Genomic DNA, 12,461 nt, shown 5'->3' with positions numbered 1-12,461 from the left:
CTTTTACTTTTGGGACTTTCATTTGACAATACTTAGGTACTTTTACTCAAGTACATTTTTTATTCTAGACTTGTAGTGGGGTTACAAAAACACTCCAAACTAAAGAAAGATTGAGTAACTGATCTATTTTCCATGATATTCATCAAGCAACCAAGTCAACAAAGTGTGCATGAGTCTTTTCTCTCTCCTTCTGACTCCAATTCCCACTTCGCAGCAGAGAGAGAGAGAGAGAGAGAGAGAGAGAGAGAGAGAGAGAGAGAGAGAGAGAGAGAGAGAGAGAGAGAGAGAGAGACACTACACCTTTCTTTCTAATGCTATATTCCTCTCTTGGTAACAAATATGGTGGTTGTTAGCCTATGTATCCAGTCCAGCTGCTACGAGAAACTCCTGTGTGTGCACTGCACACTGTGCAGCGAACTTCGACAACACAGAGACGCACTGAGAGCAGCCGGAGGGGGAGGGGCCGAGGGATGTGTTAGAACAACTGGAATGTACCAAGTCCATCAACTATGTAGGGGACAATGTATAGTTGAAACTGGGTATACTAACTTGATGATGTTATTTAGATAAAGAACAAACTAAGCATTTTTAATTACACAATTCGACAAATTAAAGTTGCATGGCCCCCCTAAAGCCAAAATGAAAAAAATCATGATCCCCCCAAGATCTAAAAAAAATATTTGATGATCCCCCCCCGTTATGGACCATACCAACCGCGCGTTAAAATCGCACACTCCCTAATGGAGAAGGTCATTTTAATTTTGTGAAAATAGCAGATGTACAAGATTACAACGCTTCGCAGAGCGGCGCATTGTGAGCTTGTAGATCGACTATTTTCAGCATGCAACCAAGTGTAAAATCAGCCATTAAGGAGTAGTTCACCACCAAAATGACTTTTTTTCTATCGATTACTCACAGCATGGAGACTTGAGTTCAATAATCTTTTTAGACAAAAAAGTTATTATAGTAAATTTCACCCCGTTGATACCGGATGGGGACCCAAATGCATTCGGGTTCCCATCCAGAATCAATGGGGATACATTTATTGTAATAAAATTATTGTCTTAGGAAAGCGGCAAAAAACTAAAAAATATTATTGAACTCAAGTCTCCATGGCGTGAGTAATCAATAGAAAAAAAGTGATTTTGGGGGTGAACTACTCCTTTAAGACGCCATCAAGGCCTGCCAAAATACATTTGTGGCGACAAAATCAACTGCAGATTTTAGTCGACTAAAACTAGACTAAAACTGAAACCTTTCAGATGACTAAAATATGACTAAAACCTTAGTTCAAAAGACTATGACTAAAACTAAATCAAAAGTTGCTGTCAAAATGAACACGGTAGGTGGTAACATTTTGAGCAGCCAGGCTCTTCCTCAGACCTGGGTCGTCTGGGCCTCGTTCTCATCAGATCTGCCTAGCATCTGTGATATTTATAACACTGGCATTTTAATGATGCGCCCGATAATAATCATGGACTCGTCTCATCCATCAAATTGCACTTTTTTTTTGTCCCGGGTTACAAAAGGCAGAACTACTCGTTTCCCGTTAATTGCGCACATCCTGTGGCAGCCGTGGATCTTTAACTCCTCGCAGGGGCGTCACAAGGGGGGGGGGGGTCTGAGTTACTTGGGCCCAAGGTGGAGGGAGGAGCATTAATTATTTTATACTTTTATTGAAAAGTAGCAGATATACAAGCTCACAGCGCGGCACCGAGTGCCGCGCTGCGAGCTTGTCTTGAAAATGTGCGAAGAAATCTTTGAATATATGTATTTTTCAAGCGAACATTTGTAACTCAACTTTTCATTTCATGAGCATTTATCTTGACTGTGTTTTGTTAATGCACTTTCATTTATTTAGTTGGATATTTTTCATGCTGATGTATTTTGGATCGAATAGTTGTGTCTACCCCGAGCACACAGCACAAATTCCACTTCACGTTTAATCAAAACGGTAATACATTCTTGAATCTTGGTCCTCTTCATTGATGCTAATAGCTTACTGAGGTCGTAGCTTAGAGTCATACCCTGTTTTCACTGCAAATCACTTTGACTACCAAATGTTGTACGGAAAAATGTGGCTAGATTAGTAGTGAAGTGTGCTGTTTAAATAGCCTATTAGGTACTCATGTAGTGGTTTTAAACGTGGTGAGGGTGAGGGCTGGGGGGTGGGGTTCGGCAACTGAGAAAGCCCTGTCACCCCAGGTCTGTTTCATTTATCATGAGGATGTCAAGGAGGTTTGCATCACCAGACAATAAACACAAGTAGTGTGCTCGTTGATCTTTGTGCCTTTAACACATTATGCAAGGGATGTTGAAAAATAAAACCCAACGGGGTGATTAGGCGAGAGGTGCCCCCTGGGTGTCAATTATCCCGCTTACACAGCTACTTAATACATTAATTAATAAAATGACCCAAAAGTAACAACAAAACAAAGTACTTCCTTGTTACAGTAATGAAAGTATTCCATAAGTGTTGCACTTGGGCGGACACGGTCGCCTCGGAAAACAAGGAAGTGTTGATCAAAGAGAATCGGTTTCCGGTTACTGCATTGTCTATTTCTCGCTTCAAATGTTTTCAGAAACATTGTTGAGAGAAATGTTTAGTTGTAAATTACATTGCGTGTTTGTTTACACGGCTGTCATGTTGGATACTGCACAAAATCAAGCAGCTCGCAGCAGGTGCTCCGTGTCATTGATTAGACAGAGGTCTGTTATAGAGCTCATCGGTCATGATCCAGAAATAACACACAACACACACATAACGCCCAATCAGAATCAAGCATTCAACCAAGCCTTGTAATAAATTAGTATATTACACCAACAGCCCAACTACCTTGCCAGCCATATAGTCAGCAGTCTACAGTACCGGCATTGACTAGATAGTGAGGAGTTTTACAGAAAGAGCATTCTTAATGTCACCAGTTGCTATGCAAGGCAAATGAACACGAGAACATGGGCAGTTTGGAGTGTGAAAGTGATGTAATGCAAGCTGTCTGTTTGTCCCTGTCTATTTATAATTAAGCAATGTTTGTAACTTCTGTTTGCAAATACAGTATGTTGCTGGCGGGTGCTGGAGATGCCAAAACAAAGTTAGGGATGCTGAAACACAGCCACACAGCTCTAGCAAGCAATGGAAGACATACTGTACTGTAGCTTTAGGAGTTGACACTGGGGTTAACCCCTGAAGTTGAGGACATTGCAAATGGGCCGCAAAAGCTTTCGAGTGGGCTATGATACAGAAAACACAGAGGAAAACTGTTTTTATAATACATTTCTCTCTCTTCTTTCTCTCTCTCTCTCTCTACCAGGTGAATCCCGGGCCGTGTTGACGTGACCTGACCCAGTCGGCCATAACAGAGTCCAGTCGTAGACGGGTTTTTTTTCTCCAGATCGCCGCACGGACCTCTGGCAGCCATGGCAGAGCCTCCGCTCCTCCTCGCCCACCGCCGCCGTCCCTCCTCCACCTCCTCCTCCACCCCCTTCGTCTTCCTCCTCCTCCTCTCCTCGCTGGTGTTCCTGTCCTTCCCCGGAGCGGTGCAAGCGGGCGCGTCGGGCGCGTCGGGGGAGCTTGAGAAGAAGAACTGCACGGCCAGTGGGGACCCCTGTCAGGAAGGTGGGTGTCATGGGGGTATAATAGCGGTGATAAGCTAACACCACGGTGTAGTCTTTTAAAGTCAGAAAACTACAACATTACGTCATTCGCCACGGTGAAGAGCCATCACAGCGGACCTAGACATCTCTCCTCTGTTTTTACTTTCAGACATCTCCCCATCACCCCGTTCACTGATTGGTCAATCTAGACCGGGGGTCAGCAACCCGAGGCTCTAGAGCCCGAGGCTCTTTAGCGCCGCCCTAGTGGCTCCCTGGAGCTTTTTAAAAAAATTATGAAAATTTTAAAATGGTAAATGGAAAAAGTAAGGGGGGGAAAATATATTTTTATTCTTAACGTTTTCCAATGCTGTAAAAATGTGTAGAATAAATATTACATTTCAACATTCTCTCCAGGATGCGCTGCAGGGAAAATAAACATTTAATCATGAATGCTCATTATGTATTTGTAGCCTACTTAGTCATTTTGATAGAAGGCTAATATAGCTAATATAGACACTTATAGCATGTGTTGCCTTCATTATAAGGCTTATATAAGGCTTTTAACTTTTTGCGGCTCCAGACAGATTAGTTTTTACTTTTAGTTTTTTTGGTCCAATATGGCTCTTTCAACATTTTGGGTTGCCGACCCCTGATCTAGACCAATCAGTGTGCCCCCTGGTTTTAGAGGCACAGAGGCGCGGTGATAGGATTTCACTGTGAGTCTGTGATTATGATGGCCTCCACATTTTTAGGTGATAGCTTATCACCTAAAATTTGAGGTGATAGCTCTTCACCTTGGACTCTGATACAGCCAAGGCCCCCGCTGTGAGCATCACTTTGATATGGATCGCGGGCGCAGGAGGCAGAGGCTGGTGCACTGGGTAGAACCCCCCGCTAGCACCTTGTCAAAAACAGTTTTCAGTGTCAGACAGTTTTAATACGGTTGTTCTCAAACATATTCATGTCAAGGACCCCCACATTGATATGTATTTGGCTGCGGACCCCCTTCTGAAAATGTTTTGTGCCGTGGACACCCAGAAGAGAATATTTGTGTTAAAAAATTAAAAATTATTAAACATTTTTCAAACACTTTCAAGATTCTAAAATGTTCAAAAATATTTTAACTGGGGACCCCCACCTTGAGTCCTACATTACATTTAGTTTGACTGGGTTCCACAGATAAGATAAATAGCAGCTGTTTTTGAATAGCCAGCTAAAATATGGATAAAGTGGTTAAAATGATTTGATGCTATATTAACTAACATCACATCACCCGAGGACCCCTGCATGGGGGTCCACGGATCCCACTTTGAGAACAACTGGTTTTAATAGATGTCATCCTCCACATGTATCACAGCTACAAGCTTTAAGCTGGGCTCAGATAGATTACAGGATTTGGAAAATCAGATTTGGAAAATCTGTCATCACACACTACAGGATAATCTCTCATACAAAGATTATTGTATGAGAGATTCTCTTGCACACACACTACAAGAGTTTTTAAATAATGGGGCATCACGCACTCTAGGATTTCATTGAGATTATCAGGCATGCGCGAGCGCAGCACCTCACGGCATTTCTTGTCATGTGATCACATGCGGAAGCAGTAGCAGTAACGACGCGAACGTGGCCAGTTAAACCTGCAGTGGTGATGAACGCTAAGAAGACACATTCTAGACCAGTGGTTCTCAACCTTTTCCCGATCTAAACTAGCCTAGTAAACGACCAACTTCTGTAATCCAAAATGAGAATGTTTTCTGTAAGTGGGCGGTTTACGAGGCTAGATCTAAACTGGGGTACGGAACAAAAAACGTCCCTGTTTTTTGGCCATGAAACATTTCCAAAAATGTAGATCTTGAGACACTGAGTTAATGACATCATAAACTCAGCCCCTCCCCTTTTACCATACACCCAACACTGTGGGTGTGGCTAACTTCAGCTGGGTCACATAAATTCATAAAACATAATTTTAATGTGTACTTTCTGTACACATTTTGAAAAAAATATTTCTCCAAGTAAAATCATAATACCTGATGATTATGTTGTATAAAAATCCACGGCACCTCATCTTTAACTGAATTGGATCCATTGGAGTTTTGGACATAGGCTTACTGTACAAGTTTTCCCCCCAACAGTGACAACATAGCGCTTAAGTGGGAAATTGCTGTTGATAATCAGTGAAATTAACTCATGTTGATTAAGTGTTATGTAAATGTAAGATTCAGTTTAAATTAACGCTCCACAGATATATTAATGAGTGTGTGATTGCTATAATAGAGAACACAGCATGACTGGAGGAAACAATTTTATCTCTGAAAAGTCACCCGATCTAATGAGCAATGTGTCTCCGTTGGGCAGAAACCTCCTATGTTACTTTCAGGAAATGGAAAAAATAACCATTGTTCCATTGGATCCAATGTAGTTATTATACTGTATATTCACAAGCTCTGGTTAATACTTTTCATTGGTTCAATATTTATAAAACACACAGACACACTTAACCACTTTCCCTTTCACTTAAATAATAAAAAGATTGGCTATATTTGCTATTTTTGCGGGACATAGTAGCATGACCAAGTATGGCATTCATTTAAATGACAAATTACACAAATCCTGTAGATATTGCTTATTTTTTTGGTAGCCATTTGGCGACCCCAATGGCACCTCCCCGCAACCCCATTTTGGGTCGGGACCCATAGTTTGAGAACCGCAGTATTAGAGTAATGTTAACTCTATAGACATACAAAACCGAAAAAGTGCAAAACTATGGCACCACCTCATTAATATTTTAGTCACCAGCTCTTGTTGATAATTGTTATTTGCTCAATATTTATGTAACCCACAGACACACTTAACCACTTTAACTTGAACTTAAAATTATGCGCAGCAGATCTACATAGCAGCGAATCTTGTGAGCTTGTCGATCAGACTGAGTTGACAGAATGGTGCCATTATTATGATGAGCATTAGCGAAGACCAAATATAGGAAGATAGGTTGAAAATGGGTGAAGTGCTCCTTTAAACTAGTGGTTTTCAACCTTTTTCATGTCAAGGCCCGTTATTTTAGAGTGTAAAATGAAACCAAATGGACGCGTAAGGGTATCTATAAGGGTCCATTTGGTTACCATCTACTCTCCATCATTTAGCTGGGGACCACCGGGAACTTCCTCAAGGACCACTGGTGGTCCCCAGACCCCTGGTTGAAAACCACTGCTTTAAACAGTGCTTCCCTCAGATTCTTCTTAGGAAGGGACCTCTTCTTTGTACGGCACAGACGGTATTCTCCTGCCGTTACTTTAATCATTATACATCATATACGTTTCTACTGAGCAAACCTGACAGGACGCACAAAACCACAGCGCTCGCCTGAACCCATCCATTCCCTCTCTCCGAAGAGACGGCGACGTTTATTAAAGTAATGCAGTGGACTTAAAGCTTCTCAGCGTCATTGGCAGAAGGCTGTCATGGCTGTTATGAAGAAAGGAACGACATTAGAGAGAACAGAATCCACACATCCAGGGACGTGCTGGCCATTGGAAAAAGCGGGACAACTCCCGAACGGCCGGTTCATTCCTGGCCGGTTCAGGCCGGCCATTAGGAAAAAAAATGTCTTCGTTCCATTTTGGGGGCTGGGCGGCCAACAAAGTAAATCGTCACTGTGGGGCAGAAAACCTTGTATCTCCAAGTTTCAAATTTGTACATTTTTTCGCAAAGCAAAGCTCTGCTTCATCATACAAGGCTGTCGCACAAAAGTAGTGAAAACAGCAGATCTACAAGCACACAACGCCTCGCACCGCGAGGCGTTGTGTGCTTGTAGATCGGCTGTTTAAATCATTTTTAAAATGGTTTTGGACAAGGTTTCCACCCGACAATGACGAAATATAACTCATGTGACAAGCCACCCACTGGCTTGTCACTTGTTGTGATCTGAAATGGCAAATCTTTGAGTAGCAGCAGCGCTATATAGAGAGATCTCTCTCTCTCTATAGCACGCAATGAGGGCCTCTCCAACTCTTTTTCCCGGGCTGAATCAGGGGCCCAGCATGTCCCTGCACACATCAAGTCTCGTATGATGAGCTGGGTGAGTCACATCTCTCTCTCTCTCTCCGTGGGGGATTGAAGGACTCGGCTGGCTCTGAAGGCTTGCGTCGAGTCGATGTGTTGACATGCGAGCCAATAAGAACGAATGCGCTCTGCGTGACATCTAGTTAAGGTGTGTGTAATCAACACACACTTAAGCCGAGCCGCCCGCCGCCCCCTCACGGCTCCTCTGACAAGGTGCTAATTTAAAGGCAATCACAAAACAGGCGCGATGCGCTCTGTGAAAACGACTTGATTTTCAGCTCGACGCGTCGCATTTGAAAGGTTACACTTGTTCATTATACGAGACTCCATGAAATAGGATGCCTCAGATGACCTTCAATATTTATTAGGCATTTTCAGTATGCCCTTATACACAATCTTCTATTGTCATCTTAGGTGACAGATTCTGGTATGATTTGTTTCATAGACAAATGTGCTCACTGGAATAACTTGACTTCTTGTTCACTTGTCGCCCCCCCCCCCCCCCCCCCTCTCTAATTCCAGGAGTGGTACTGCCCGTGTGGAACCCCCAAAACCCCTCTGTGGGGGACAAAGTGGCGCGGGCCATCGTTTACTTTGTAGCCCTCATCTACATGTTTCTGGGCATGAGCATTATAGCTGACCGCTTCATGTCTTCTATAGAGGTATGTTACACATGCTCACGAACGCACACACGCACGCACGCACGCACGCACGCACGCACGCACGCACGCACGCACGCACGCACACACACCTCCACCAGCACACGCCATATTGTAAAAAATACAGCCAAATAGTTCCATTTGGCTATCTTTTTTATTTTCTTAAATGTATTTAAACTGTGCCCCCATCAAATACATGTTCTTCATTTTCTCCTCATCTACTTTTACTCATCAATATGCAATGATGACTACATGATATGCCCTGTAGTGTTAAAGATTTTGAGTTATTGTGAATTTTGCAAATAGATGCAAATGGGTGCAAATGCAGCCTAAGCAATTTTAATTTGGCTGTAATGTTATGGGTTTAAGAGGGAAATTGCTTGCGTTTGGCTCAATGGAATGCTAATTTTCTTATAAGTCTGATGAACATTACAAGTAAGGGCTAATATCATTAACCTTGTGTCCAGGTAAACAGTGAATGCACATTTCAATTCTGCTGATAATTCTTCAGCATTTTACACTTTATGAATATTGTAAATATCTGTAAAATATTTCAACCCTCTTCTATTCGTCATCGTTGATTCATATCTTTCTATGTTTCTTTTGTAAAATGGAGGCCCTACAGTACTTCATCACACAAGAGTGTCACATAAAAGTAGTGAAAATAGCTGATATGCAAGTTCACAACGCATCACAATGTGACGTGTTGTGAGCTTGTAGGTTGTCTATCTTCGCTATGTAAAATGTTTCTCTCCCATGTTTATCTCCCACGCATCCTGACCTGCTTGTAGCTACAGACAGTAACAACAAGTGGTTCTTAGTGCTTAGTGCTGTTGCCTCGAAATTTCATCATATGTATGCCCAAGCCTCACAAGAACTTTTATATCCTGCAACTTTATGGAAAACATGAATTTTGACATGATCCCCCCCCCCCACCACCTATCATAGTTGAGAAAAACTAAGACAGCATTATTGAGTATTATTGGGTATTATTGTACAAAATGAACAAATAGTATCTAAAACATAGAGAACATATCCATAGTCTTAGACTTGGTCAGTATCCAATATCTCTCATAAAAAAATATGATAAAATGACAGACCTACAAGGCTCACAGTGTCGGATCAGCTATTAAAATAGCTTTCTGGATCTTGCCACTGACTACCTAAATAGAAACTAAACTACACTAGCAAACCTGCTTTAAAAAAGAATCAAAACTAAACCAAAACTGAAAACATGAATCCAAAACAAAATAAATAATTTAAACGAAGGAAAAATTCCAAACTATAATAACCTTGAGAGTGAGACCAACTTTCACTGATCCTGAAATGTTCGTCTGAGTCATAGGCACAGCAGCACCGCTAGAATAAGTAGTAGAGGCAGTTCAAATGGGATCATATGAAAGTCTTCCTTTCTGTGAGCATCTGTGCTCCCCTCGCGGATCCATCCCTAGTTGACTCAATACTCGTACTTTTGTTGCCAAACTCTTATTTTCCCCTTGACTACGCTTTGCTTGGAAGATGTTCTTCCTCAGCCCGGATTTAATATAATAAACACTTTCAGTCTGCACTTGTATGCTGCTTGCAGAGTATGGCACTACACTTAATAAGATGTAGTCAGACTTGTGTCGAGGTCAATAAATGCTCTATTCACTTCTTTTTTTATTTTATGTAAATATGTGTATTATTATTCATCTTCATCTCCTTCCTTTGCGTCATATTATTCGCCTCCCAGTAAGTAAGTACAGTAATCTGTGACAGCATGGTTTACATTGGTTACATTTATTTGTTGCCTCAAGCCCATTTTGTACTTCATGATGTTGTCACGTACAGAAAATAGCACGGACACAGTGCGTTGTGAGCTTGTAGATCATTTCTGTGAGCGCCATGTGTCGTGCAATGGAGTTCTTTTTCTCCTTACATGCTTCTCTTCTCTTCTCTTTCTCTTCTCTTCTCTTCTCTTCTCTTCTCTTCTCTTCTCTTCTCTTCCTCTCCCCACCCCTCTCCAGTTCCACGCTCTATTGATCTTGCCATCTGGCCAAACAGTGATTACACTACATTTTATTGTATGTGTGTGTTTTTCCTCTTTCTCTCGGCACCAGGTGATAACCTCGCAGGAGAAGGAGATAACCATTAAGAAGCCGAACGGGGAAACCACCACGGCCACGGTGCGGATCTGGAACGAGACGGTGTCTAATCTCACGCTCATGGCTCTGGGCTCCAGCGCGCCCGAGATACTGCTGTCAGTTATTGAGGTATAAGAGACACCACAGCACAGCAGTAAATAAACTCTACACCGTATTTATTATATCAACACTGGGGATTGCACTGTGTACTCTACAGCAGTGGTTCTCAACCCTTTCAGGCTGTGATCCGCCAAAGTAATCATATTTGAACTGTGGACACCCCAAAGTAATCATATTTGAACTGGGGACACCCACTACCCTGACAAGCACTTGGAATTGGAGTTGAGGCTTTCATATAGTTCGACTCGGTTCCACAGATAAATATCGTGAAAATAGCAGATCTATAAATTGTGAGCTTAGATCAGCTATTTTCCTCTTTTTACCTTCTTCTTAATATTATTTGACAATTTGCCCAATGTTTGACAAGTTTTTATGGTACATTTTGGTTGATTACTTTTTATGCAGGTCTTAAAGGGATAAGAAACCCCGCCTCTAATTTGTTTTATGGGATTTCAGAACATGAAAAGATTTCTAAAATGTAGGCGTGGTTATCTGCCGTTGTGGGGGGAGGGGGCGGAGTAATGCGTCTTCTGTCAGAGAGAGACAGACCGAAGCTGTCAGCAGTGGGCACTTGTTGCTTTTCCATTTCGGAAACATTTTTTAAAACCAGCCATTGGAGGTGTAAAAAGTATAAAGATTCGGCAACTCCATGTTCTGTAACCAATTAAAATGTGCAGGTATTTTACAAACAAGCGGTCTGAGCTTTTATCCATGGACACACTTTCTCCAGCTTTGGACCACGGAACCAGTGAAGAATGGACGCTAGGCTAGCGCTGCTATCGCTAGCGCTGCTATTTGCTGTGTAGTGTGTGTGTGTGTGTGTGTGTGTGTGTGTGTGTGTGTGTGTGTGTCGTGACAGTGCGCGCGCGCACACACAACGTCCACACACACGAAAACTAGCAGATCTACAAGCTCACAACGCGTCGCGGGGCGTCGCTTTCGCGACGCGTTGTGAGCTTGTATATCTGCTATGTAGCTATGTAGCCTAGCTAACAGCCGTTGCAGCAGCAGCTTCTCATGTAAACACGTTGGTTTCGGCTCTACGGCTATTAGCTAGGCTACATACATAGCCGATATACAAGCTCACAACGCGTCGCTTTCGCGACGCGTTGTGAGCTTGTAGATCTGCTAGTTTTCGTGTGTGGACGTTGTGTGTGTGCGTGCACTGTCACGACACGCACGCACGCACGCACACACACACAGGCTACACTACACAGAAAATAACTCAGGCACCACACAGTGTAACTGTCTGTTGACAGCGCCTGCTCTTCTCTCTGGCTGAAACAAGCATACAGTGAAACCACGCCCCCCCTTGATACGACTCTGTAAAACCAGAGCAGTATAATCAGAGAGTGGTGTCACCGCGGGGTCAGAAACAGCGCTGGTCACGTGGTTCATTGTCACTTTACACCTCATAGACTTCAATGCATTTTGTAAACTTCCGGTTGGCCGTTTGTCACTATACGCCAATAGATGTGTGCGTAGAAGACCTGGCCCCATGAAGTGAACGGGAGTGACGCAACTCTCCATTCTAGGGCTATGTGTAAAACAAACGTTAATATTAATTAGATATGCCTACGTCACATTACACCATAGAACAGTGATAGCTAATATTTAATGAGTGGCGCCAAAGATTTCTTTTTGACCTAGAAAGTGGAAGTACACAGAAATAGCTACAGAGACAGCAGAAAGCTCTGAATCCCCAAGCCTATGGGCAAATTGAACCATATCACTGCTCCCTATCACAAGTGACTCATTGATATAATATATATTTATAGAAAAAGTGATTTTGTGTTTCATGGACCTTTAAAGGCTCTTAAATTGTCATTTTACTGTCATCTGGGGACCCCCAAAATCATGTGGGGGTGTGCCAGGGACTCCCAAATACATTTTCAGATGT

The 12,461-nt window shown here is 42.5% G+C and overlaps 1 protein-coding gene across 1 annotated transcript in view; it reads left to right on the top strand.

Moving 5' to 3' along the window:
• Nucleotides 1-2,955: 2,955 nt before the first annotated feature.
• Nucleotides 2,956-12,461, top strand: part of LOC308297985 (sodium/calcium exchanger 1-like) — a gene marked incomplete at both ends in the record, with an annotated part of 133,755 nt that continues 124,249 nt past the window's right edge. The window contains 4 exons of the mRNA XM_080741549.1: nt 2,956-2,977; nt 3,536-3,616; nt 8,182-8,321; nt 10,418-10,570. Of these exons, the coding sequence (XP_080597675.1) occupies nt 2,956-2,977; nt 3,536-3,616; nt 8,182-8,321; nt 10,418-10,570 (396 nt within the window). The remainder of the gene's footprint in view (nt 2,978-3,535; nt 3,617-8,181; nt 8,322-10,417; nt 10,571-12,461) is intronic.

This window comes from Nannobrachium achirus (genome assembly GCF_963921795.1).
Source record: "Nannobrachium achirus genome assembly, chromosome: 14".
NCBI lineage: Eukaryota > Metazoa > Chordata > Actinopteri > Myctophiformes > Myctophidae > Nannobrachium > Nannobrachium achirus.
Note: the sequence above shows the minus strand (reverse complement) of the source record. Positions and strands in the feature narration are given on the sequence as shown.